This window comes from Excalfactoria chinensis, chromosome 1 (assembly GCF_039878825.1).
Source record: "Excalfactoria chinensis isolate bCotChi1 chromosome 1, bCotChi1.hap2, whole genome shotgun sequence".
Lineage (NCBI taxonomy): Eukaryota > Metazoa > Chordata > Aves > Galliformes > Phasianidae > Excalfactoria > Excalfactoria chinensis.
In genome coordinates this window covers 115,615,735-115,638,384 of record NC_092825.1, presented here as the reverse complement: position 1 = coordinate 115,638,384, position 22,650 = coordinate 115,615,735, and the positions used below count along the sequence as shown (strand labels likewise).

At 41.3% G+C, this 22,650-nt stretch overlaps 1 protein-coding gene across 1 annotated transcript; it reads right to left on the bottom strand.

Moving 5' to 3' along the window:
• Positions 1-1,180: 1,180 nt before the first annotated feature.
• On the bottom strand, positions 1,181-11,035 carry PIGA (phosphatidylinositol glycan anchor biosynthesis class A). The gene is made up of 5 exons (XM_072344060.1): positions 10,146-11,035; positions 9,463-9,595; positions 7,687-7,819; positions 5,564-5,770; positions 1,181-4,264 (listed from the first exon to the last, which is right to left on the bottom strand). The coding sequence occupies exons 1-5, from the start codon at positions 10,813-10,815 to the stop codon at positions 3,944-3,946; spliced, it is 1,464 nt and encodes a 487-aa protein (XP_072200161.1). The 5' UTR covers positions 10,816-11,035; the 3' UTR covers positions 1,181-3,943.
• Positions 11,036-22,650: the final 11,615 nt, after the last annotated feature.

The following is a 22,650-nucleotide window of genomic DNA, read 5'->3' as shown; positions in this document are numbered from 1 at the left end:
ACTGGAGGTAAGTCAGTGCTGAAACAAGTCAGAATGTGAAAATAATCCTGTTAGGTTCACAAGAACTGTAGATTCAGGTGTAAAACAGCACCTTGCTCTCGGCTTTATTTTTCAACAAAAAATATATCCCTTTCAGTGTGTCCAGGTGGCCAAGAAGGCCAATGGCATCGTGGCTTGTATCAAGAATGGTGTGGTGAGCAGGACTAGGGAAGTCATTCTGCTCCTGTACTCGGCATCGGTGAGGCCTTGCCTCAAGCACTGTTGTTCAGTTTTGGGCACCTCAGTACAGAAAGGACATTGAGGTGCTAGAGCAGGTCTAAAGAAGGATATCAAGGCTTGTGAAGAGCTTGGAGAACTTACACTATGAGGAGAGACTGAAGAAACTGAGGCTGTTTAGTCTAGGGAAGAGGAGGCTGTGGGGAGACCTTATTGCTCTCTTCCAGTATCTGAAAGGTACTTACAGTGAGAGCGGGGCTTGTCTCTTCTCACTGGTGACAGGACAAAAGGAAATGGCCTCAAGTTGCACCAGGGGAGGTTTAGGTTGTATATCAGGGAAAACTTCTTTACAGAAAGGGTAGTAAAACACTGGAATAGGCTCCCCAGGGCCCTCCTGGGGTTGAGTCACCATCCCTGGATGTGTTTAAAAACTGTTTGTATGTGGTGCTCAGGGACACGATTTAGCGGAGGGTTGTTAGTTAGGGTAGTATGGCTAGGTTGTGGTTGGACTCGATGATCTTTAAGGTCTTTTCCAACCTGAGTGATTTCATTGTTCTACGATTCATCCAAGTGACTGTGTCAATGCAAGAACAACTAGAAAAACTATAGAAGCCAATGTACTTCTGGGTGTCGTGAAAGATCCAGAGCAAATATGGCAAGAGTAGTTTAACAATAGCAAGTCAAGCAACATATTAAAAGTATTTAAAATTGATATTTAATAAAAACATTTGTGAAATACTTTTAGGATGGGTCATTCTTACCTTTGTTTACAGTGAGTTTGTGTGTAACTGAAGCATCATAAAAAGATGCAGTTTTACAATTAATGAGCCTAAGTGCATATGAATAAAAGGACTAGCAAACATAAATATCAAAAGGAGAAAAAATAAGTTTATTTGTTAAAGATGAAGAAAAGCTTGATCACGAAAAAAAATATGCTCATTCCAGTGCAGATATCTTCTTCCAGATCTATCCATATCCTCTAAAACACAATCTAAAAGGCAAATCCTACATTCACACTTCACTTGATACTTGCTCTGGTTTAACACACAATTTTCAACTATCAACATGCAGTCTATACTTCACCGTGTCTGCAAATAATGTATTGGAAACACAACTTCTCCTTGTATCTGTGGGATAGAATTTTAATAAGGATCAATGCAAAATTTACATCACTAAAATAAAGTAGTTCAAAACACTCCTGGGTAAGCTATGTAGTCCCTTCTACGAAGGAAGGCAATTAAGCTTCTATATAGAAGGGCTTGGGGCGTTCCCTCCTCCTCCAAGCAGGAGGCTTTGCTCTATGCAAGATGTTACTGAGTACCACTCCCTATTTGGTAACACTTTCTTAGTATTTCACAGTGCTCCAACTTTGCTCACAACCATAATCGAAACATTTTAGCTTTATTAAATTGTATTTTAGGAATATGTGTTTAGAAATGAATAAAATAACTCTCTCTGCTCAATCTCTTGGTATTGTGATTACTTTAAATAAAGTTTTCCATTTCATTTGCTGCTGCTTTTCAACGCTGTATATGGTTGAGTGATGGTGACATCACCCCTTGCTCTACTGCACAAGATAGATAAATAAATCAGCCCTCCAAAGAGTTACATGCAATTGGGAAACAGTGTATGTGTAGTAAAACCAGTTATGGCTTAAATAGTTTTGCTTGCGCAAAACATGTTTTAGTCATCATTATAAACCCATCCATAAATGATGGCAAGCAGCAGTATGTGTCATATTTCTGTACTTTCTATGTTTCCACATATTAATGAAAAATACCAACTCTTTATCAAAAAAAAGAAATAAACGTTTGGATGAACTGTTTTATTATGTTATAAATACACAATGCTCCTCAAAAGAAAAAATAGAATTATTTTGAATAGATTCTTACAATCCTATTGAAAAATTACATCTGCTTTTGTAGCTGCTGTGGGAAACAAAACGAAACAAACCAGAATCAATAAAATATTATTAAAAAAATAGCATAATATCTTCCTGGAATGATAGTCAGTATTTTTAAAGAGTTGCTATAAAGTAGAATGTTGTTGTTAAAAAAGAAGTAACTAACTTTTGTAAGTAAAACATTACCTTATCTCCACCCATTATTTACCATAACATGTGGCACCATTAGGGTGAACTGAACTCCACCCTTAACGTAGAGTTTGAAAGATTCAAGTTGTAAGACAATGCATATTTTACATTATGTATCAAAAGCTAAAAAATTCTATTAAAAGAACATACTTTGTAAGTAACGTGTATTTCATACAATATTTCCAAGTTTTGTGAATATATGGTCATTGAAATTATCAAATGTCAGTTAGAGTACATTATCGCTAGGGAAGGAAGATGACGCTGACACAAGCTGTGTTTCTAATACTACCCTTCAAGGGTTTGAAAAGAATTATTTTCATATTGCACTATTTTAACACTAATGCCATGTCCAACACCACATAATACTTAGGGTCAAAAATAAAAAATCATCAGTTTTTCAGTTGAAAAAGAAATCAGGCCTGTGCATTAGGCAGGGGTATTTCGATGGTCATCTGACATCAGTGACGTTTGCCTCCTCTCACATCTGCATGTTCTGCTGTTCCAATTAGGAATTACTTACAGCTAACAGGTACAATGAACTTCCTCCCCACTCCCACCCCCCTCATGAAAAGCCTACCTACTGGTTACTCCCACTGAAGGGATGCCTTCTCTCTGGATTTAACTTGCAGAACCTGTCTGACAGTGCTTCTGGCGTGGTCTCAGTGAAATCACGCACGCTAACACTGTCCCTCCCAGAGACTGCAATGCCACTTACATAAAAAGCAGAAGAATGGAAAGTGGAATAATAATAATAATAAATAAGAGTAGGATGGTGCTTGTTAAGGCTTGGTAAGTTCACACAGATTTCTCTCTTTCATTCACGCACACTTACGCACACACGCATACAGACATTAATTTATGCTTTGGCATAGTCTGCTGGAGGTGTTTTCAGGCCTGAGCTGGTTCTGAAGGCTACATTAAATTATGCTAATCACTAAGCAATATCATTCCTTCACCTTTGTATTTTTTAAAAAAGCTACCCAAGTATTTTAAGGAAAAAATAATAATAATCACTTTCTTATGTGTAGGTTGGGAGGACAAATTCAGCCATTCTGAAAATACCAAAAACTCATTATGGAGTTTTCACAACAGGATAATCCAGTTTTCTCATTTCATGAAAGGACTTCAAAAGTAGAAGGCTGTGCAGGCAAAACACTGTCACTTGGGACACAATTGCTAGAACTACATCACTGAAATTTCTATGGTAACAATGAATTCAAAGTCATAAGGAACTCCAGAGCAATAACTAATTTATGAGGATTTTCAAGTGCCATTTTCATCTCAGGAAAGAAAAGGTACGTTTTGCTTAGATAGGTCTCAAAAATCACTGTAATTATGAGGAGTTGATGGAAATTACAATAAACTAATGTTTTTTTCTGTTTTGCTTTTTAAAATACCACAACAGCTTATACTCACTGTCTGTAATATTCAATTTACAGAGAAAAAAATAATATTTTTTGTCTCAAAGGCTCTTGACACATAAAAATCCATGTTCTCCCTCGGCTTTAAGTGCAAAGTGATGTTCATATACTTTCAAGAACTCAAAACTAGTCCTAAATTGAGGTAGTACATTTTAATTAAGTTTCTTTCAAAGAATTCCAGAAAGAAACTTAAGAATTTAAGTAGTAACATCTATCAGCAAGCCTTAAAACCTCTAGGGACTGCTGTGTTCTTTCTTTCCATTTGTGCATTTTTGGAGCTTGGAGGTTCTTCTTTAACTCTTCCTCTTTTCCCCCCAAAATACTGTTTAGTCCATGCACCATTAGGACCTGTGGCATCTATTGCAACATCAATAATGGAATCTGGAGTCATCCACCTCAGAAACAACAAGAAAAGGAAGTTCAGAACAGCAAAAAGAGCAAAAATATACCCAGTCACTGGGCCACAGTGAGATATTAGTCTGTCCAGTCTCTCATCCATTGGTAAAACCACTTCATCTGCAACCCTCTCATACACCTAAGAAGAGAAAAGATAGAGAGTCCCTGTAAGTAAACCAGAACAGACAACTCTTTTTTAATTAAGGAAACACTACTATGATAAAATTTAATGAATATCAAAATACATGCTATTAATGACAACATATATATAAAATCATACATTATATAGTTAGTCCTGTGATTCATAGAATCACAGAATGGCTTGAGTTGGAAGGGACCCTTAAAGGCCACCTAGTCTACCTCCCCTGCAATGAACAGGGACACCTACAGCTACATCAGGGTGCTCAGAGCCCTGTCCAACCCAGCCCTGAATGTCTCCAGGGACTAGATATCCACCACCTCTCTGGGCAACCAGTTCCAGTGCTTTACTACTCTTATCACAATATAGTTATTTATTTTACACCCAATGTAGTTTCATAAACCAGAAAAATGTTTTCAGGGACCTACTATACACAACTCGAGTCTCAAATTATACAAAAGATCTTTGTTGTTGCAAACACTGCAGATTTCATCCTACAAATACATTAGCAATGAGCTAACAAACAACCGTCCTTTGTGCAACTTAAGCTCAATGTGTCCTTCTCTCAGTTATAACATTTCCATTTACAGACTTTGGCTTCATGTCTTAAGGAATGGTTACAAAAGTAGCTGAAACCTAGGCTGGCTTATATAAAAACTTTGCAACTGAAATGTTGTTTGCAGTTAAAAAAATCATAAGATAAGTTTTACTGACCGTATTTGGTAAAGATCAGATAAAGACATTGTATTGGAAACTTCTTCAGGGAGGTTTATAAGACATTTATCTAAGTAACAGTACAAAGTAATTAAGACATATGTGTTCCAGCCATTCTTGTCCAAAACATAGGGGCTGAAGCCAGAAATGACAGATCTTCACAGGAGTGAATAAATTATTGCGGTTAACTCTCTTTATTAATGAGTGAGTTTTCCCACTGAAGCACAATTTTAATTCTGAAATACGACTTCAAAAGCATGGTAATTTATTTTCATTACATCCATAGCTCATGTATATTCAGATATGTCTGCTGACATTAAGTTACCACTCGTCTCCTCATTTTAAAACACTCATTAGCATATCACAGACAAAACTGTGTCATGAACTCTTTTCCTTTTCATAAATCTTATGCAGCACGTTTGCCAGTTATGCCACAAGAGTTACTATGAAGACTCTGGAAAAAAGATATACAAGTAGAAACGTAACTAAAGATCTAGGCTATTCTTCTGAATAGTTATTAGTGCTATGTCATAGGAAAAAAAAATAATACTTTAAGAGAATTAAAGAAGAAGTGGTTATACGTACTTTTTCAGTTCTCTCTGCTACATTTCTCCACGTATAAAATGTCTTCACTTTATTATGAATGCTTTCTGGAGATGGTAGTTTTCCTGATCTGAGCTGGGCAATTGCCTTCTCAAGTCCATCACACAAAGACTTCACAGAAGGTTCACATAAAATAATTAGATTTTCTGGAAGCACCTCAGGAATCCCACCAACTCTTGTACTCACAACCTTAGAAAGAAACAAAAGAATTACTACGTATGCTGCATAACAATAAAATACAGTGATGATAGGGCTGTTTCCCTGCTTAGATGCAACATTATCACAAAGATAAATTAAAAAAACAAAAAAAAAAAACACCCCACAATACATTGACTGGTTGCCATGAAGGCACCAAGATTGATGCCTTATTTTGGGAGTTTTACCTGCATGATAACTGAAGGTAAAGGCCCTAGAGAAGACCTAGTACAACAAATTGCTTTTAATGATGTTTAGAATTATTTGATAACATGTCAAGACAGAAGATGATCCAGCAAGTGATTAAGGATGCATTTTTCCAAAAGTTGTTTCTCACAAAACTAGGTCTGTTCAACCTCTTCTCCATAGACCCTCACAAAACGGGTTGTCTCTACTTGTAGATAGTAGTTTTACCTCATCTTCCTTCCATTTATGGTTTCTAGGGTGAACCTTTACAAGAATTTCTTTAAAAGTTCAGTAATCTGAATTATTTTTAATGATAAATCAGGAATTACTACGACTTGTGTTCTCTAACCACTTCTAGCAGGCAACTGTAAGAAAACCACAGAACTTCCCAGCCACCAGAGTGGAAAACAGATGATCAAGGAATGAATGCCACAAATTAGTACTATTACTATGAAAGAATGTTGGAGTGGAAGAAGGGGGGAGTCCCTTTTATTTTCTGCACTTCTTGTATACTAGTGTCTTGGTTTCAGTTTGGATAGAGTTAATTTTTCTACTAGTCACTGGTATGGCGCCATACTTAGATTTAAGAGGAAAAATAACACTGATAACACACACATTGTTTCTGAGGAGTGTTTAAACTAAGCCAGTGACTCTTCAGCTTCTCATTCTGCCCTACTAGCAAGGAGAGGGATGTACATAAGAAGGTAGGAGAGGACAAAAATCAAGACAGCTGACCCAAAATGGCCAAAATATTTGATATTTCATACCATATGACATCATCCTGAACAATAGACATTCTGGACATTAGGAAGTATTACTTCTCAGAAAGGGTGGTCAGGCACCCTTTGGACTGCCCAAGGAGGTGGTGGAGTCACCGATCCTGGGGGTGTTCAAGGAAAGACTGGATGTTGTGTTGAGGGACATGGTTTAGTGGGAGCTATTGGTAATAGGTGAACAGTTAGACTGGATGATTTTTTAGGTCTTTTCCAACCTTGGTGATTCTATGATTCTATGAATAAAGCACAGGGGATGTAGAGGGGGCCAACCATTGCTGCAAGACTGGCAATGTATATCACTTTGTATTTTTTTATTTTCCCCTTTTTCTTTCCCATTCAACAATCTTTATCCTCACTCAGAAGTTTTACCTTTTTCCCCATCCCACTAGAGCTTAGCTACCTGTTGGGTTAAACCATTAGATACCTCAACAGTTCGCCATTAAAAAAGTTTCGTCAGATTTTAATGTGAGGACCTCAGCTCTTTAAAGCTGTTAACTTTCTTTTAGTTGTCAATGTGTAAAATGACCTATCTATTAGCCAGAATTAGCTTCTAGTGTGATTGCTCTAGTGTCTCCTTTCTCTTCTTATCTTGAATCCCTGCACTGAACTGAAGCAAGACACTATATGTCAGACCTTGATTCAGAGGGAAAAGAGTCATTAAACAATGGTTTAGTTTGATAATTTAATATGTCCAGCTGACCAGTAAGACATTTTTCAGGAGCTCCTCATTAAGCAAAGTCAGAGTAAGTCTTCATGAACATAAACTACCCTTCAATCTGTAAAGCAGTACATACACAGTAACATTGTGAAGAGATAGTGTGGTTAATTCAAACTGACAGTTAGCAAGTGTGTCTGTCTTTCTAACTCTGTACAAGTTTCATGAACTTTGATTGAAATGGATACATGCATTCTAGATAGTTGAGGTTTTTGATTGCTTGTTTGTTTTACCTGTAAACCACAGCTTGCTGCTTCCACAATTGCCATACAAAAGGCTTCAGTGAGGGAAGTGTTGAGAAAAATGTGACCCTGGACTAGAACATCTCTAACATCCTGGTGTTCCAAGGCTCCTAGGAGACGTACCCTGTATATAATAAAAAATACAAAATAAACACTAGATTTGTACTGTAATAATTCTGTAAAATGTTAAACACTGTGGTGGTTTAACCTGACTGGTGGCTGGGTACCTCACAGTCACTTGCTCACTCTCCCAAATCCCAGAAAGAAAAAGAAGATACAAAAGCAGAACTCATAAGTTTTATCTCAACAATTTACTAAGAAAGAGAAAAGAAAAAGGATAATAGTAATGACTATATATATATGCATAAATATGTACAAATGTATACAGCAAGTAAAGCACAAGCAAGTGCCCACCCCCCCCCCGAACAATGCTCAGCTAGTCCCCAGGCAGTTGAAGAGAGTGAGATGACCTCCCAGCCCTTTCAAGGCTCCATCTATTTGATGTCATATGGTATGGAAATCCCTTTGGCGAGTTTAAGTCAGCTGTCCTAATTCTCTTTCTTCCCTACTACTTGGGCCCTTTGCTGAGAATGGTCTTGGCTCTGTGCAACGCTGTTCTGTGCAACAGGTGCTCAGAAGCACCTATAAACACTGCTGTCTTATCAGCGTTGTTTTTCTCCTAGAAACAAAACATAAGATCATACCAGACACTCTGAAGAAAGCAATTCCGTCCCAGGTGAAACTAAGACACATATATACTGAAAAATGAGTTCCAATGGTATGCACAAATAGAGAGAGAAGCAACACAGATGCCTTTGTTCCATTTTCTTTAAATCTTGATCAACAATAAAGAAATACAAGACCATCTTGCTTATATTCCAAAAAAAGTTGGTGGAGAAGGCGTTGCCTCTTTTTAAGAGCAACCACCTTCATACTACTACTGTCTGATCCTTCTAGCACGTCACAAGAACACAGCTTCACAGAATTAATAACAAAGATTCATTCCCCTTTCTCTGTTTAGATACATTATCTGAATTTTCAGCGTGAGGCGTGACCAATATCAAAGTCTAAGGTAAAAAAAAAAGGTGTATATACCTAGAATAGCAAAGATCAAAGACCATCACTTTGAAGAGATGCTGTGAAACCAGAAGAAAGAAAAACATAACTAACAAACAAGTATCTTTCATACCAGAGAGGAGCGGATGAAAGAATTACTGATTGAGTTACTGGAAAATTAACAACCTGATACTTGCTGTATAAAAAAAAATATCGTTAAACAACAACAAAGAAATATATTCACAGACATGACGGAAACATTTGGTAACATTTAATCCAAGGAACATGTCTGTAGCACCACAGGAAGACATAGTAAATAAGTCCTGGCCTGAAGAGTTTCCCACTGAAATTAAAGAGTTTAACAAAATAAAGTAAAGCAATGGCAAAGAGGAAGTTTCCAGAATTACTAACAATCATTCTCACAGATACCAGCAACATAAAGTAGCCATCTAACAGTTCTTGCCACACAGTGATACTACAAGTACATTAATAGTGTGATAAACTCAGATTTTCTCTGACTCAAGACAAGGTTCACACCAGGTCAACTTGCAAGATCATAGTCCAACTCTGGAAGTTCTCAGTTAGCACTTGGTCTTTCTACCTTGCCTTCGGTAGTTCTCATCTTCTCAAGTATTTGAGGGAAGGGGGGCAGGGAGCTGCTGTCTTTCCCACCTCATAAGTACAGTGATTATAAACATGCTCAGAACAAACCTGTCATGTAGCTGGTATCTTTCCCGCACTTCTTCGAGTACAATTCGTTTTGGTCCTTCTCCTCCGACTAGGAAATGTAACTCTGGATATTTCTGACAAAGCTCAGGAATTATACCACTAAGCAAATCAATACCTAAGAACATAAAATATAAGGCAAGATGTTATTGTACTGGATATTAGAAGTTATACCACTAAGAAAATCTAGACTTAGGAGCAAAAAATGTAGAACATGCCATTACTATATTTGGTATCAGCACGTATCATGATGTAGCCTACTGCTACATTCCCCATTGTCTTATCACTATTTGCCCATGTACAAAGATGCTCTCCCTCCTGTTTATAAGTTCCCCTCACGTGCTGAAAGGCAATGAGGTTGTCCCAGAAGCTTTCTCTTCTCTAGGTTGAACAAGCCCAACTCCCTCAGCCTTTCTTCATAGGAGAGGTGCTCCAGCCCTTTATGCATACTCATGGTTTCCCCTGGACCTAATCCAAACGCTCCACACCTTTCTTGTGCTGCAGACCCCATACCCAGATGCTGTAAGGTAGTAAAGTAATAGAAGCCAAGCTTTGCACTTTATGAATTTTAGTTTACAAATCTCAGTATATCAAAAGAAATACACCTCTAAATCCAGCATGTGCAAATGGGAGTGTTGTACACAATGGACATTTTTTTCTACCATTACCTTTTCTGTAAACAAGCCTGCTGACCACCACAATCGTTACGGTGCTGTCATCCCTCCTGGATGGGTCTGGGGTGAAATCAGTGGGATCCACAGCATTGGGGATGACGGAGACGATGCGGGGGTCCAACGCCGCTCGCAGCACGGTGTTCTCCTTACTGGTGTAGGAGACGCAGATGATGTGGTTGGTATCGCACAGGGACACGGTCAGAAGTTTGTTGGTGAGCACCGAGCTGACGTCCGCAAAGCCAAAGAGCGAGTGGTCAGTGAACACGGTGCGCAGCCCCATGGTCTTGGCATGGAAGAGCGCATCATGTGCCATGGCTGAGAAGGAGCTGTGGGCATGGACGATGGTGACACGCTCCCGCACAAAGATGTACCTGAGCAGAGGCAGGCTGTGGAAGAGCGTGGTGGCGGTGGACTGGTTGTACATCACCCTGAGGGGCAGGTAGTACACCTTCAGCCCGTTGGTCAGGTAGCGGATGCCCTTACGGCTGCCGTAGGCGTGGGTGACCACCAGAACCTTGTGGCCACGCTCGATGAGGCACTGGGACAGCTGATAGATGTGGCTTTCCACGCCGCCCATGTTGGGGTAGAAGAAGTCCGACACCATGCAGACGGTCTGCGCTCTCCCTGCCCCCATCCTCCCGCGGGGGCAACGACGAGGTGCCATCACTCTCTCCCGGTCGCCCGTCGGACCCCCGCGGGCCCCTCGCCGTCGCTGGGCCCGGCCATCTCGCAAGCGCAGGCCGCACTCCCGGAGGGGCACGCAGCCGCCGCGGGCCCTTTAAGAGAGCGCTCACCCCGAGCAGCCGGCACCCGCCTCTCAGGGGGGGCCGCGCACGTACCTGCCGCCCGCCGCCGCTCGCTGCCCGCCGACCGCCGCCTTCCCATTTCCGGGCACGGCCGCGTCACCACGGTAACCGCGCGGCTGTCTCGCCCCGCCCCCGCCGCCGAGCCTCGTCCAATCGCCGCCCGCAGTCGCGTCACGCGGGAAAAGAAGCGGCCAATCGGAGCGGGCTCCGAGAGTCGGGTGTGCGGTGGTGGGAGGGGCTGCGGTAGAGGAGGTGCCGGTTTCGTTTCTTCCGTTGGTCACCTTGTGTGTGAGGAGTCACCGCCCCGCAGTGTTCGTACCCCGCTCTGGAAGCCCTTACGCAATCGTTACCCAGAGGTGTCTTGGAGCAGATAGGTTAGCCTTTGAGATGAGGAGGGAAGGATCTTGAGCTGCAGGCCTCACCTCAGCCATTCTCATGGTAGACAGGCAGTGGAATGCTGCATTCACTCACCTAAAACAACGTTGTGTGCTGAGGTGGCAGATCTGCCTTTAATTACTGTCAAAAAAGCTTGTGCACTATAAGGCAAGCCGATGGAAAAGAAGTGAACTGCAGGCTGTAAAATGAAGAGCTACCTTCAAGCTCCAAAGGTCTTACACCATCCCCAAATGGAGAAGCTCTTGTGATTCACTTTCGGCTTGTGTCATTCACAGCAGGAACTCACAGAACGTTCTCAAGTCTTGCTGCAGGTGCTATTGGTAAATGAAAGTAAAAACATTGTTAGAAACAGCCTAGAAACTGAGTAGCATAACACGCTTCGATGCTCTGAGCTGGCATCACTTGGCTGAGCCCTTCTGATCTTACCCCAATGAGCTTTGGAATCAGCAGACACCAGTTCAAACTTGTCCATTGCTGGCTGCCAAGACTGGATGTTATCACAGCAAGCTAGAGCTGTTCATGACTTTGTTGTATGTTCTCAATATTTTCTTTGGCAGCTGCTTCTCCTTGCAAAGATTTCCGGTATGAATTTTGTCAGATTCAATTCTATCATCTCTCCCATGCAAATATCTACAGCATGAGCTGATCTAGGCCACAGTGCTGGTTGGATTCCAGGTTGGGTTAAAGCTTGGACAGCCATTGTTTGGAGGTGCTGATTGCAAGAAAGAACAAGGAAAAAAGAAGTCAGATACTTTATTCTCAGACTGAAAGAGCTGACGTGTTGGTGTGTTGAATAATCCATTGCTCATTGTTTGAGTCTTTTCCAGTGTTGAGCAAGGTGAGGCCGGTATTGGTACATCTGACGTCATCATTAAATGCTCCTCCTGGGTGGAACGCCTGGTGGGAACCTGAATTTCAAGATGTTGTGCTGTGAAAAGAGCCAGGGGAGCTGGAGACCATAGGGATCCTAATTCTCAGCAGAAACTGGAGCCTGGATATAAGAAGTTTGACTTATATAAAATCCAAGAAATAAAAAACCCAAAACAACAAAGTTGTACAGAACAAGGAGGAAAGTGTTTTGAGGTTCTCAGGTGCAGCACTCTATAATGTGATCCCTGGTAAATTATGGTAGTAACCTGCTTTGGGGTCAGGCTGTCCTGAAGAATCAAGCTGTACTTCTCACTGACATTCTAGTTAGAAAAACATTACTTTTTAAAATTATTTGGAAAATGACTTTTTTTTTTTTTTTTTTCTTTCTTTGTGGACTAGCTATTGCTAATATCAGAATCCTTGTATGCTGTATAAAGAAATGGCACTCCTTGATATGCAGCTTAGAAAATCCAAAGGGTGCACTCAGTGCCTCATCCAGGTCATCAGTAAAGATACTGAAGAGGACAGGCCCCAGCACCGACCCCTGGGCAACACTACTAGTGACCAGTTGCAAGTAGCAGTTTTGCTGCTCCCCCTCCTGGCTCCACCACGAATTAAGAACTCTACCATTTCGTGGTCACTGTCCAAGACAGCCCCTGACCTCTACATCTCCCACCAGACCTTCTGTTTGTCAACAGCAGGTCTAGCGGGGCAGCTTCTCCCATAGGCTCTCTTGCCAACTGCATTAGAAAGTTATCCTCCATACACTCCAGAAACCTCCTAGTCTGCTTCTTCTGTGCTGTGTTGTATTCCTAACGTGTTGGGGAAGTTGAAGTCCCCCATGAGGACAAGGGCTGGTGATTGCGAACACATCATCTGTCTCTTCATCCTGGTTTGGCGGTCTATAGCAGATGCCCACCAAGATGTCTGCCTTGTCAGTCCTTCCCCTCATCTTTACCAATTGGGATTCAACCTTATCATCTCCAGCCACAAGCTCAGTAACATCACTCTCTAATACAGAGAGACACACCACCAGCCCTCCTCCCTTGCCTATCCTTCCTGAAGAATTTTTAGCTAATTTGTAGCACTCCAGTCATGGGAGCAGTCCCACCATGTTTCCATAATAACAACAAGGTCATAGCATGCTGCATGCACAGTGGCGTCCAACTTTTCTTGTTTGTTGCCCATGTTGCGTGCATTGAGGTAGATGCACCTCAGCTGAGCCCCTCACCTCACCCCTAAACCCATTACCTCTCCCCCAGACTCATCTCTAGCAGGCCTGGCTTTATCCCCTTTCCCCCTTCATATCTAGTTTAAAGCCTTCTCTGCAAATCCTGTCAGCTCCTGGGCAAAGATCCATTTCCCCCTTTGAGACAGGTGATACCCATCGGCAGACCTCAGGCCAGGTGCCAGGCAGACCACCAGATTCTTGCATTTGCACCAGCCTCTCAGCCATGTGTTTATAAAGTGGATTTTCCTGCTCCTCTCAGAGTACATCCCAGACACTGTAGGAATACAGGCAGATACTACTTGTATGCCTGCTCCATCAACTAACCTCCCCAGTCCCCTAAAATCTTTTTTTTTTTTATAGTCCTCAGGCTTCTGTCAGTGACCTCATCATTGCTGGCCTGAACTATCAATAGAGGAAAATAATCAGAGGGGCAGATGAGACTAGGAAGTTTCCTAGAAATATCCCTGACCAAGGCCCCATGGAGGCAGCACACCTCCCTACAGGTAGGGGCAGGCTGACATATTGGGCCCTCATTTCCTCTTAGGAGGCAGTCACCTATGACTATCACTTTCCTTTCTTTACTGGAGGAGGCAGTCTTTATGCATGGAGCTGACCACCTCTCCTTAGAAAAGCTTAGAGGAGGCAGTCCTCACACCTCATCCTTAGCCACCTCACCCCCTAGTTTCAGGGCTTCAGATGTATTACATAGATGCACCTGGGGAACCAAGGTAGGTCGGAATGGGGGTTGCCCACATCACCAAGCTGGGATCTGCTGCCATTCTTCCTCTCCTCTCAAGTTGGCTCTCTCAGATTCACTATGGCAAGGGAGAGGGTCCACCACAGTTTGAGGGGGGGAGGGGGTGGAGGGTGCAATCTCTGTGTCTTTCTCACAGAGAGTCACACTATCAGTCCATCTCTCACTCATACTCTCTGATTGTTCTTAATCTTTCTACCTCCTCCCTAAGCTTTACCACCAGGCTGAGCAACTCATCCACCTGCTCGCACCTCATGCAGGTGGCATCCTTCCTATCCTCCCACTGCAGCATCAGGCTTTGGAACTCCCTGCAGCCAGAGACCTGAACCACCACATTTCTGGGCAGGCCCTCCGTCTGAGTTGCTACAGTCTTCTTGAGACAAGCCTGCTGTCTGTTAGATACCATGTTTGAAGCCGTAGCCTCAGGGTCTATCAGTAGGAGAGCTGGTCTTTTGAGCAAAGACAAAAACACTGACCTGTCCTGCCACAAGACCCAGCTCCCATACTTGCTGCTACAGTAGTGTATGGGTAGCATGGGCTGTGCTCAAACTCAGACTTCCCTCCCTGTTATCAGTGGATAGTAACACCCTTTTTTCACCTTTATCTCACCTAGCACACTACATAGGCAGAAGCTAACTTCCACCCTAGCAGAAAAGGGTCAAGGTCAAGCTCAAGAGATAAGAGTGGGCAGTGCCAGCTCCACCCCTGCTGGCTCAGCAGCCTGCCCACAAGCTGCCAGCCCTCCATCACTATCACAGTGCTTTTGCTGCAAAAAAAAAGTCTGCCTTTTTGCTTTGGGTCCCTTACCCAGTGCAGTCTTACCTGCCCTGAAGCTGGTCTCTGTAGCAATGACCATTCCACACTGTAGGAGGGTGTTTAAACCTTGCATGTTACGTCTGTTGTTCTGACATTTGCATTCTGTGTTAAGCATCCAGTTATGTTTAGTGTCACATCCTCAGTTCAGTTCTGTCACCCTGTACCAGTAAGGTCCTTCAACTGTCATGTTCAAACAACCCTGAAAAAAAACTGTCTGCCAGCAAGCCTGGGAAGAAAAAACAAAACAAACAAAAATCACCCAGAATGGTAAGAAAAAAACACCATTGATAAAAATACTGCTAAATTTTATGTCCACAACTGTTTTTGAAATACAGGGCACTTCATACTTTTCAGTGTCAGGGTTACTGTGTTGATTATTCACCACTGATCCTGGGCACATCCAGAGTCCAACCTACTCTGTTCTGAGGTGGAGGGACCAGAGAGAGAGAATCACGTTTCATTCTCTTCTAAATGCTTGAACTTTATGTATGCGTGTTCTCATTTAAAGTACATACAAGGTCAGAGTAAGACTACGGAACATATAGAGAGTAAAGGCAGTGACAGCAGATGGTAAAAAACAGTGACAACAGAGTAATTACTGCTTACAAACCCAGTCCTTGTATACTCCCTGAAGTACCTTCCTAAGTTGGGTTAATGAAGAGAGAAGATGGAGGAGACTTAAGGAGACTCCTGTGGTATTGTTCCGGCAGCAGATGTCATTGTGCCTCAAGGAGATTACTTCAGTGTTCTTGAAAACACAGGAGAGCTTTTTTTCCAAGTATTGTGCTACTTCATCTTCCCCTCATGCCGAGCCTGTTGCTTTGCCCCTAGCCTGATGTACAACATTGCTTCTATTGAAAGTTTTTCTTGAGCACAAAATAGCCATTTGGTGGAGGGCCTTTGCTGCATGTAATAAGCTGGTGTATTAAATTAACATGATTGTTAACACTTAATGTGTCTAAAGCATGCAGCTCTGTTATTTCAAAGCATCAGTAATTGGCAAGAGCAGAGGATCAGTTGTTCACAGACCAGTTTACAAAAGAATTATGCTGTTCCAGGTCCTGATAGTAATGCAAGTGAGCACTAGTGCTCCTGGAAAAGAAAACCCAGGACAGGGACTAGTGCTCTGAGAGTGCATAACTGGGTCTCAGTGCAGGAAGATTTCTTTTCTTGGATTCAGGAAAGCAGAAACTACTTGAAGATCCAAATGGAGAACGTTCATAAAAAATAATACTGCCAAATGGTAATCGTGTCACTGGAGCAAGAGTGGAGCAAGACTGAGTAGGGAAAACAAGTAAGAGATATCTGGAAGCAGCCCAACACTGAAAAAACAGAGTGCTTTGGTCTCTGACCCTACTGGAATTACATGTGCTCCAAAATGAGGAGGCAAGCAGAATATGGAATCTTTGTCTTGAAGGAAAAGATGAACTGTCCTTCTGGTTTCTTTGTTATTATATGGTAAATTGTGGGAGCCTCTCTCTTTTCCTAAGCCTCTTGTGAAGTAAGAGCCCAGCTGTTTACTTCAACAGTTATTTTCTGTTGTTGGAATTTGATAAGGTGTTAACAGGTTTCTGTATTACCCTAAATAAGTTAGTTGTGAATGGTTTCTACTATATGTAGCCAATCCCCTAACTGGCTACAATACTACCTACAAAACAGGCAATAAAATACATGCCTTTCTCATACAAGCACCAGCATATTCTTGTAGTCCCCTATTCTTGAAACTGCAGCCACATGAGGTGACACACCGATATTCTTTTCTAGTAAATGTTTCAAGACAAAAGATTAGCAAGCTGCAGTGTAGTTGATGAAGGAAATGGACATTGATTACAAACTGTAAAACAGGGGCTTCTTTTCTAAGCCATATTTCTCTCCTAGACATCAGAAACTATATTTGTTTTCCATTTGGCAGGCACATCTCCCTTCCAAGCAGCGCATCTAAGGTAGGTGAATGAATTTACTAATAGAAATGAGAAGTTGATCAGCAGCTCTGTGTCTGTTAGGTCTCACATCTGTGCTCCTAAGGCACATCCCAAAGTCTTGATTTCTCATTAGCTTTCTGTGTATGTTAGTTCTCTCCCATCCAAGAGCCCAGGTCCAATTCCTGCTCAAATCAGGACAGTGCAGATGGGGAAGGGTAGGAGGGTTTGGAAGCAGTTAGGGTGTATTTGCACAGGAGTAGCTTTCAGTCCCCCAAGGTTACACACAGGTCATGTCTCCATCTTTACCAGCACAGGACCATTGCTCATAATGGTGACAGTTGCTGTGGACAATCCTCTTTTGCCCAACCAAAATTCTTCACCACTTCAATTTAGGGACCATTTCAGTACCTGAATCATTGGAAATAGAGCCAGGTTGCTGGCTGCTTTCTGCCTTTTCAGCTGAGCCAGCAGCCAACTTAAGGGCTCCCTGTATGGGAGAGAAAAATTCCTGGACAAACAATACAAGTGGTGTCTGGCCTCTCTGTGACAGTTCAAATCAGTCAGAAATATGGATTACCTTTGTCTCAGCATACCTTATAGATGTCACCTGCAGCCAGCATACAACCAGCATCAGCTCTCTTGTCAAGTAATCTGACTAATGCAGCAGAAATGCATCCATGTAACAATGTCTGATCTGGATCAAATATGGTACAGTATCTGATACTGATTGTTTTAAAGCTGCAACCTGTTGACTAGACTAGACTTGTGTGGTTGGATTTTTTTTAGCTTGTTTGTTTTTTAATGAGTTTTGCTAATCTTTACAGTCTATATAATTGCAGATCTGAATTACCCTTCCTGCAGCTTTAAGGCCAAGTGCTTTAACATCTGTACATCAGGTGTTTAAGAAAGCCTGACTTCTGTTTGTACCTTTAAGTTAGGACTCAACCTACTTAAAAAATATATCCTGGGAATGTATCATCAAATAGTCAAAAAAAACCTGAAGTGCCAGAGCTCTTACATGGTTCCAGTATTATAATGTTAACAAGATGGTTTTAATCGAATGGTAAGTAAACCTAAGGACTTAAAGGAGGAAAAATAGTGCAGTAACAACAGCAGGTGGAGCTATTGGAAGCTTAAAATATTGGTGCTGGCAGAGATGCAAAATATCCTCTGTGCAAAGTTGAAGACTGTGCACATCGTATGCTTTATTTCCTGCTACTAATGCTCCTCTCATATACATGCTCCAGAACGTTATCAGCACTGTTCTTTCTGTTTATGGTACCCATTACTGTAGTACCTGCCTGCTTGTACATCGCTTGAAATAAAACTGCCTTTCTTCCTTAAAAAAGCACCCCAACAACGCAATATTTTTATACCCGATATCTGGATTTAAACTAAGTGTAATTGTTGTGCATATGATGTAAAACCTACCAAACTAAACCAATTTTCTTTCACTTGGTAGCTTTAGTGTAGCCTTGCAAGGCAAACTCTCTGGAGGAAGCAATGATTTTTATTTGACCATTAGAGGTAGCAAAATTTAGAGCAGTTTTCAGGCACACAAATGCTTTGTGAGGTTTGCAAAGAAAGCCACAGGCTTCAAGCTTACAGGCTGGAAACAACTGCTGTGAGTGTAATTTAATTAATGTGGAGCAGAGAAAGGTAATAAGGTGATTGGCCTCCAGGGGACAGGTAGGGAGGATAATCAATTTTTAGCTGTGAAAACTTTAGGAGTGAGCTGTGGGTGGTTTTCAAGCGGTGTGCACAGCGAAATGCCAGAAGGGAGAGAAACGAGATGACTTTAAAGAGATTTTCATGATATTCCTTTGTAACTGAGTTACAGGAAAATATTGTGGTTTATTATGGGGTTGGCAGTGATAAGAAGTTTTGCATAGTTCTTGTGAATATGTTGAGCTTTTTGTTGTGTTTCATGACTTGCGTTGTTTTATTCTGAAAAGCGAAGCTAAATTAGAGCAATGCAACCACATTTCAGCACTGAAGCATGAACCTGAACAGCTAGCTCATTCATTGAGAGTAAGAAAAGCTTTCCCAAGAAAGAAGAACAAAGGAGGCACGTGAATCTGCTCAGACAAACCAGATCAGGGATCAAGTGGAAGTTCTGGATAAATACTTTATCTTTGAGTCACTTAGCAGATTGTGATGGATTGGTCTAGTTATTCTGTGTCAGTTTCAGCTGAACTGGTAAAATTAAGCCAAGCTCAAGCAATACAGTCCTTGCCGATTAAAAATGCAGTTTTGCAAAACAAGTCGGGGCAGAAGACTAGGTGATGTGTTTCCCACTTTGTTACTGTTTTGTCATTTAATTTGTAATTACACTTAATCTAATACTTTTGATTATTCATTTATTTTTAAATACATAGCATATGCCAATGGGGACTAGAATAATAGGGACTAGAATAACTAGAATAAAATTCTTCATCCATAAATATGGTAAAGGTAGCCTTTGATGTTTAGGATGTGAAAGAGTTCGCCCTAAGTCGTGGATTGTCAATGCTGTCAACCTGGGAGAACCTTTCACTTTGAATTGTATTGTAAATTATGATAAAATTGAAAATAAAAAAGACTGCTAATGGAATGGAAGTCAACATCTAGACCAAGCCACAACAGCATTCTTTTTATGTACTTATTTTGCTTTATCGGCTAGAACAGCCATTTCCTTTTAGGTTAATTTAAAACAGACTTTCTCCCCCCTGGAGTGAAAAGGTTTTATTGAAGTTTTGAGTAAATGCTGATGTTGGAGTCTGACAGAAATAAAATGAATGGCAGTACATCATTTATAACCCCTGACGTTTCTGTTTTAATGAATAGTGTAACAAAGGAGAACACAGATCCACTTGTTCTGGTAACCACCTCATACTTCCCCAGAGGCTGATTCATTCAGTGAGTCCATAATTAGAAGGTGACAGTGTCTGTCTTATTTTGAAGTTGAAAAGCATTTATCAGTTATCTAGAAAATATGAATGGAACTGGCAGCTAAAGGAGCTTCCTCAAACATTTTTGTTGTTGTTTCGTTTTGCATTCTGGGTTTCCTTTTTCTTTATTTTACACTACTATAAATCAAAGTAGCTATTGATTTAAATGGCTTAAGTCTTGGCTTGAAGTTGTACATGAAAACAAAATGTGCAGACGAGGGAAGCACTAGAGAACTGCATGATGAGTAAAGGCTCTTGTGGGAAGAATGGCTGGAAAACAGAGGAGGATTTTAAGAGTCAGCTGGACCTGATGCCCCAAGGATACTTATAAATGGAACTGTTTGCAGTGTCTAAGAGTGTGATGGGATTTATATATGCCCTGTCAAACTTCCTATGAATAATGCTGGTTATAAGCAATGTTGCAGTACGTGACATACGACAAATTCCAGAGTAAATGGGGGCAGTACTTTCAGATTTTCTTGATATTCTTTAGTATCACCAGCATTTTTCTGTGACCACATGTATCTCTGTAATGTAGAGGTCAAGTAGAGTTTTTACAAGCAGATGAAGTTCTACTTATTCTTTCAAACACAATATTTTACTCATTCATTCTTTTTCCTTGTCCCCTCCCAACAAAAAGCATGTGCTAACCACTCATAAAAACTTACAGTTTTAGAAACTTAATGTGCATTTGATTCAGAATTAACCATCATTATTTAAGTATTCCTATTCCTGTTATACAAATGGATATGCAGAGGCCATAATCCAAGTGTCGCATTAAAGACATCTCTCATTATATAAAAATTAAGACACACCATAACAGGAAATTTTAGCTTTATTATTGTGGCTATGTAACCTGTAAATCATGTCCATATGTTTAAAAAGCAAGTCATGCTGAACACAGTAATAAAAGGCTTTTCAAACTTCAAACAGAATGTTTCTGTTCCATAACCTTCCTTCTGAGAAGGTCATTTAGTCATAAGTTAAAAGCTAATGACATCAGTCAAAAACCAGATCTGCCATGAATTTTACGTATCCCATTTAGGCCTTCTGAATATTTATATTAAATCTCTGCAATTAAATTCTGATGTATTGATATGAGATACAACATAAAGCATTTCTGTTCTCAAGTTTATTGAATATTTTGAAATGGATTGACTCCAGAAATTCTCAAATCAAATAACACTATGAGTTTTTCTAAATCCTTATCGAATTCTAATTATCTCCTTGTGTTTCCATCTTCACTCAGAGCCTCCTTTCAGTCATCACTTTCCGTGTAAAGATTTACATCCTTTGAGTGTGCCACTCTATTAGCAACGCAGATATTCTTTGGTCTGTGACAGTGACGATCATCACACAACGTAGGCATTCACAGCATTATGCTTAATCTTTGGAGCTTTTCTTCATAATATTTGTGTGGAAGTTATTAATAGCCATTACATGCTCGAACTGTGATCACTTTCCCATCATACAGGAGAGCAAGATGGATAAACGCGGTATCCAGCAAAGAACGGACTGGCATGAGGCCTTACAAGCAGGTGATCTGCCAGGATCAAAATTACTTGTAAAAGGTAAGCTGTAGGATCCCTGTGCTGCCAGCACAGTAGTGTACTAGTGCCATCTATGAAGTAGGTAAGTCAAGGCTTTGGAAGATGGAAGGGCTTTTCCAAGCCCTTCCTTTTGCAGATGCCCATAGGAGGGAAAGGGTGGCTATCGCTCATATTCCAATGCATTAACTTGTATGACTAGAGAAAGGTATTCTCATATTCTGAGTGTGAAGCTGGCTAATTCAGAGCACTTGGATGCCCCTGCTTTGCCACCCAGCACAGTGTCATATGTTATGTGAAATGAGGGGTTGCATCCATCCTGCTGATTTTCAAGGGAAGGCTGCAGGGCTTTTGAACATCATTTTGAGCTCTCTTTGCTTTAAGAGCCTTCTGGAACTAGAGGAGACTTACTTGTCTCTCAGGTTGAAGAGGCTCTGTTTTGTGGGTGGGGTGAGGGGGGAAGAAAGAAAGAAAAAAGTATTCACTGGGCAGAGCAGAGCTGAGGAAGCTCTACAGATCAGCACTGACAAAGATTCAGGCATAATTAATACCGGTCTCCAACTGCTACATTTCTCTCACTCTTTCCAAATGTCACTTAAAGTCAGAGCCCCACATACCCAGAGGGCATCTTCTCATCCTGTCTTTTTATGTCAGTACAGCTCTACTGAATTCAGGAATTATTCATTTGTAAGTCTAGCAGGTTTCCACTTAGATTTAGCCCGTGGAAATGCATTCATTTTCCAATTGTTGTGTTGTTAAATGACACTATAAACTACTGCCCATGGGCAACGGGGCTGTAGTAGAGGAATATATGTTAGCTTTCTTGACGCTTAAGAATTCAGCTTGATGTATAGTTTTGGACAAAGGATCATTGTTGCTCCATGTGCCACTGGTGCAATCAGTTAAATGTCTGTGTCTGGTTGAGCATGAGGTGCTTGGGCTTGCAAAGCATCATGCCTCTGTCTCTCTTTGTCTTTTCCAGGAATGTGCTAATGCTGCAAGCAACCACAGGGTCAGTAACCTCAACTATGAGTGAGATGAAAAGTGATGGGGTGGTTTGCTCCTTAGAAACACCTTTGCAAAGCTTGGAGGCTTCACTTAGAGGAGAAAGGGAATGTAAGGGTGAGCTTCTACTGCCCAGCTGGCTCACCTTGATTTGCACTGGGGTCCCATTCTCCTTGTCTGTGTACAATGCTGTTGCACATGGCCTAAACTGTGGAGGAATCT